Consider the following 6000-nt stretch of genomic DNA (forward strand, 5'->3'; position numbering starts at 1 on the left):
GAGCGGGGCGAGGCCCGGCCGGGGCCGTGCGGGGCCTCGCAGCGGCGGAGGGCCGGGCCGGGCCGGGCGGGGAGGCGACGGTCACTCACCGATGGTGGCCAGGTAGGAAGAGGAGAAGGCGGGCGAGCCGGGCTCGGTGTACCTGCGCACGATGGAGGTTTTCCCCACGCAGGACTCCCCGGCCATCACTATTTTCACCAGCAGCGACTTCCTCGCAGCGCCCTGCCCCAGCCCGGCCATGGCGGGCAGCCCGCTGCGCAGCGCAGGGCCGGGCGGCGGCGGCGGCGGGACAACTGCGTGCGGGCCGGGCCGGGCCGGGCCGGGGGCGGGGGCCGCGGCGCCGCGGGCCGCCCCGCTGTGAGGGCGGGGGCCGCCCCCGCCCGCGGCGTAGCGGGGCCGGGCCGGGCCGGGCCGGGCCGGGCCGGCGGCGGGTGCCATCGCCCCCGCGGCTCGGGGGCTGTTGCCCGCCGCGGCGCAGACGCGGGGCAGGGCCGGGAAGCGCCGCGGGCTCCCCCGGAAGGGACAGGCGAGACGGGCTGCAGCGGAGCGGGGAGAGGCCGCGGGGGGGCCGCCGCGGCCGCAGGGCAACGCGCAGCTTCAGCCTCGAGGGAGGCGAGAGCCGGGCCGGGCCGGGCCTCGCTGCGGCCGCCGCGAGGGACCGGAGGGAAGCGAAACCCTTCGGGCCACAGCGCCCTTCCTGCCGCTCGCCGCCTTCCTGGCTTCCTCCCAGCAGGGCGGGCGGGAAACAAATCACAACTACGCTCGCCCTCTGCAAATGTACCATAGAAAATATGAAACTAGGTCTAAAATAAGTCTATGATCGTTAAAAATATGAAATCTAGGAGCAAGATGGTTGACACGAAGTAGTGCTGTGGTATAAACTGCTGACTGTGGCCTGCAGCAGTCCCAGAGCTGTCACTACTGCTTTGTCTGTTTTGCTAATGCATCACAGTGACTGTGCTTATCCACCCTTTCCAGATTTTGTCTTCAGTCTCCCTTAGTGGCCGTTTACCGAATTTAGATGACAGCCATTTGTGTACAGTATCTATTGCAATGCTGAACTCTAACAAGATCATGTTAAAACTATTACAAATACTGCACAGGGTTCTACGCACTGCGCTTTAGGCACGGCTTTGAATTAGCATTATGAAATTCTTCAGAGATGCTTTTTTTCATGAAGTTTCATCACAGGGAATGAAACAAGGAACTTTCGCAATGCCCTGTAACACTTCCCCTGTGAAGTACAGAAATAAACAGCCTATGGTTTTTTTCCTTACTTCCTTGTTTTAAAGACAGAGACAGAGGAAATAATTTTCAATAATTTCCTCTTTCACTTTTGATTTGTTACTGTCTGACACTCAAAGGCACCTCTGGTCAAAAAAAAAAAAAAGATATCTACAATGTAGACTTGCTGCCTGTAGCTCTGGATATTTTTAACAGAGTCCCATACTATTCAAATAATAAGGCCTTAGCCATTTGCTGATCTTGGCTGCTGAATTCATGTGGTGTCATGGATTTAAGAATGGGATATACTTGGAACTAATACTAATAGATGTTTATGAATGTTTGTGATTAGTTAGACCTGTAATGATGCCACATAATTTTTGATATTTTCATCTTCAGCCCTTCAAGCAACTCATTTCAACAAATTCATATATCACAGAACCTAACAGAGTAGTAGATTTAACATTTACTGTTTGTGGAAGACAAATTGTGAATCGGTGAGTTCCACTTAGCAAAATTTGGGAAGTCCATTTTTCAAAGGTTAGGTATTATCGCAAGCTTATTTCCCCATCACCCCACTCTGAAGCACAGCAGAAACCTGCACCTTGTCTGTCCACTATCAAACTGGTTAGCCACAAACCTGTAGGGCTTTGTGGTAGCAGATCTCCAAAGAGTAGCAAAAAATTCTTTCTCATTTGGTTCAGATTCCATCATTGCTGGAAGAATGAAAATTTCTGCTATAAGTTGGGAAGTAATCAGTAGGAAATGACTGAGAAGATAAAGTATGGAGCATTTCCATTAGAGACAGAAAAATATACATTGATAAGACTGAATACACTCATGAATGACGGTGGAACAAGTCGATCCTACAGGACACTTTTGTCTGACCCAGTCGTATTATGAAGGCATTTGGAGAGCCTTTTGTATACAATAAAACTGCAAGCGTGTGGCTTGTTTAGTTTAACAAAATGAAGGCTAGGAGGGCTAGGAAGGCTATGGTTGCTGTCTATCAAGGATTAAATAATAAGGAGGAAGAAGAGTGGTTTAAATGAAAGGATAATATTGGCTTAAGAATGAGCAGGTATACACTGACAATGAATATGACTGGACTAAAAATTGTGATATTTCTAATGAAAATAATTGCAGTCAGGGTAATCGGGAAAAATCTTGATTAAGACAGAACATGACGAATTTGTTTGAGAGGTTATGACTGTCTGCAATAGCAAAGGATTGGACTTAGTAAATCAAAATACTTCCTATGAGAAGCATCCCCTGCTTTCTAAGCAGCTCCATGAAATCTTCGTGCTCCATGGAGCTCCTTGCTCTGGGAACCTCCATGCTTCCTCATACAGAAATTCAAAATACTACTTATTATTGATTTGAGTATTGATTATTGATTGATTGGATTATCCCAGATCTGAACTATGAGGGGACTCTAGCGTGTTCTGGTAGTTCTCCTGGATCAGAGATGATAATGTATATGGGGAATCTATAGCATTTATGGGTAATCTAACATTTGCAACAAAGTTCAGATGTCTCCGGTCTGCTATGAATAAATTCCACTCAGGTCCTTCCATCTCCTGTTCTGAAAGGAACTGTGATGGGAATGCCCTCTACCATCCCACAGAATATGTACTGCTGCAGTATAGCAAATTTGACCAGAAGGAGAAGAATTTCATCCACCTGTGTTAGATTTATAGCTTGCCAGTGGCAGCAGTGACCAGAAGCAAGGAATCTGCAAAATCATAAATGCCTCAGCTAAATGTTCGGGGAGGCTAAAAGCACTTCTACACAGCTTCCCCCAAAAGACAGGTAAGGTCTTTTACCTTAGTTTAGTACATACAGCATCTCAATTCAGTGGTGTATTAAGAACCTTCAGACATATCCTTTCCAGATCATAGAACAAACCCCCTGCAGGGCAGTGCCAGTTTGGATGCAGAAGCAAGAACAAGGGTAGTGCTCTGCTGTGTAAGTAGATGCTCTAACACAGGTCTGGCGTACGCATGCATGTGAGCAGCACATTAGTTTATAGATACACCTTTGTCTTTATTGTGGAGTCTTCTCCAGTTATCTACTCTGAAGTGATTCTTTGCAAAATAGCCTACTTCAAGTGATAGTAACACTGTAGCTCTCTAAAGCAGTTAAGATTATATGATAGCATGGACTGATGGTGTTAGTATGATGAGTTATGTTAGCTCAATCTTTAGTCCGTATTGTCTGTCAGGCCAACCAAACCAAAAGCATCTCTGTATATTTTGTACATTCAGTTGCTGATTTATCAGCAACAAGCAAGTAAGGATTCTAGTTAATTCCTTAATGAAATCCCCAATACCTAAGGTTACCTTCCTATCCATAAATTACAATATCACTTTCCTCATATTCCTATCCACAAGGGGACAGTCTTTCCATCTCTTACCACCAACTACAACACAGTTTAAAAGTTAACCCCTTAAAAAGCTACCATTCAATGAATGTAATATTAGGAAAAAATATATGTGATTTAATTTGTTTTAAATACAGGTTTCTTGTCTTTTGAAATGTTCCAGATCTTTGTAAGCTATGTGAAGTTGTTTAATTAATAGAGCTAATCATAAGTAAAGTTAGTTTAATGAAGGTAATGACATGAAAATAATGAGTGTACTGCTACAAGACAGTACAAAGCACAAAACAAAGTTACCATGACATACATTGAGATATCCTTAGGAAAGGAGGAAACTGCTCTATTCCATGTCTTTGCCTCTTGTTCACCTTCTTTGATTGATCACTTCCATTTCTTTGACTTTCCAATATCTTTCCAATAACATGATAAATAGTGGTAATATTAATAATAATAATATCATTTTTAATACCATTGTAGTGGACACCTTTTCATTTTTCATAGAAAAATGACTAACATTATTAGAATTTAGTTTTATAAAATGTTATTACAACATTGCTTTCATTATTATTGAATGCTTGTAAATAGCATCATTTTTATCATATGATACTTGGAAAAAAATAGCTTATATACAGATACTTTTATATCAAATGTTCAGTTTAAGAAGATATACTCAATTTATTCCCAGAAAAATTGAGTACTTTTGGGCACAGAAGACAACACCATATTTATTACTTCTCAGAATGCTCACACAATTTTCGGAATTCAACTTTATATCTTCTGGTTTGCTTTAGTGTTGTATATTACACATAACGTACACCAACACTATTCTCTGATGAGAGTCAATGAAAAGTGACCGCAAAAGGTGAGCTAGCTCTTCATTGCAAGTATGGAAACAAAGGACTGTAAGTTGCTTTGAATGCAGGAACGAGTCAGAACTACTCCTCAGGAGCGTATTTCATGCAAAACATTCAGCATAATCTTGCCACTCAGCCTGCTTAGGATATTCTTGCAAGCTGCTATTATAAAAAACCTTTAAGGAGAAGAAAGTAGCTATGAACATAGAATCAAGAAACAGCAGCCTTCAAGCAGAGCACTGTTTCCGAAATGTAATGGTACCATTATAGATGCCACAGGCTCCTTAATGAAATAAAGCTTACAAAAAGTTGCAAAGAGATGAAATATGTTTCCATTCCAAATGATTTTGGTGGAATATTAGAACACTAATGCAGTTAAAAATATTAGCAGCATATTCATGTAAGTTTTCCTGAGATGAAGGTATAAGCTAAAAATGATAATGAGAGGAAAGAGCTAGGTTTAATTTGAATTTAAAATCCTCAGTATTAAGTCACTGCTCATATCAAGATTACTCATTGGATAGATTCTGTTAAGTGACTGAAGTGAAACTCTTTGATTTCATTAACGTTAAGATAAAACCATATCTGAGTGGACAAAAATGAGTGAAATTACTCATGATAGGCAAAACAGGGTTCACTAACCCTTAAATGAAATTTCTGGCCCAACTGTAAAGTATTTTAGTTATTTAAGAGACGGGATTCACTGTTAAACTGGAATAAAATTTTCAAGATTTCATCAGAGAACAGAGCATCTCTTGGAGTCAGAATGACTCAAATGTGTAATCAGTGATGGAAACTCTCTGTTGAAAAGAGATTATAATGAGATACCCATTGTTTATGGCTTGCTCATGACCTATTTTGGGAATTAGCAACTTTTAATTTTCTTTTCCTTATCTAATAAAATAGTCATCATTACTTATTGTGTTAGCTTATTTATCTTCAGTTAGAGTATCCCTTGATGCCTTGTGATTCAAAGTCACAATGCTGACCTAGTGATAAGAGGCAAATATTGGAAGAAAAAAATACCATAAACCAAGCCTTACATCAGGGGTCCTCACCCTTCAGCTCAGGGGCATTGTGTGGTCCATAAGAACCACTGACATGCCCACAGCTTAAAATTGAGACCCCAAGGAGAGCAAAGTATATGTTGCCTGCCACCTCGTTTCAACATTGTTGCTCTTGGGCTCACAGAAGTTGGTAGCTATGAATATTCCATAATTTGTTAATAAAATTGCCACTCAGAAGCTTTAAAAACACTATTTTTCATCAAAAGTGTATAGTTCCCATATTAGAAAAGGTAGTTTTTCCTCTGCAACTCATTTGCAATCTATGAAATTTTTTGAATCTAAAATAGCAGAAGGAATAGCTATTTTAAAAGACCATAATGACTGCCATTTTTATACTTAATAAAATCCTGACTGTAAAATCCTGAAGTTCGGTCAAAAAAATTCACAACATTTATGGCAGTGGCCCAAAAACCATTTTGTCCTGAGCTTGAGCCTGCCTCATCTCTAATACTGAAATATCAGTACACACTGACAT

General features: G+C 41.8%; 1 protein-coding gene across 1 annotated transcript in view; it reads right to left on the reverse strand.

The window, feature by feature from the left end:
• LOC106494477 (ras-related protein Rab-10-like) overlaps positions 1-323 on the reverse strand; it is a 32148-nt gene extending 31825 nt beyond the window's left edge. Inside the window, exon 1 of the mRNA XM_067290427.1 lies at positions 90-323. Coding sequence (XP_067146528.1) covers positions 90-240 — 151 coding nt within the window. The 5' untranslated portion in view covers positions 241-323. The remainder of the gene's footprint in view (positions 1-89) is intronic.
• Positions 324-6000: the final 5677 nt, after the last annotated feature.

This window comes from Apteryx mantelli, chromosome 2, assembly GCF_036417845.1.
Source record: "Apteryx mantelli isolate bAptMan1 chromosome 2, bAptMan1.hap1, whole genome shotgun sequence".
NCBI classification, from domain to species: Eukaryota; Metazoa; Chordata; class Aves; order Apterygiformes; family Apterygidae; genus Apteryx; species Apteryx mantelli.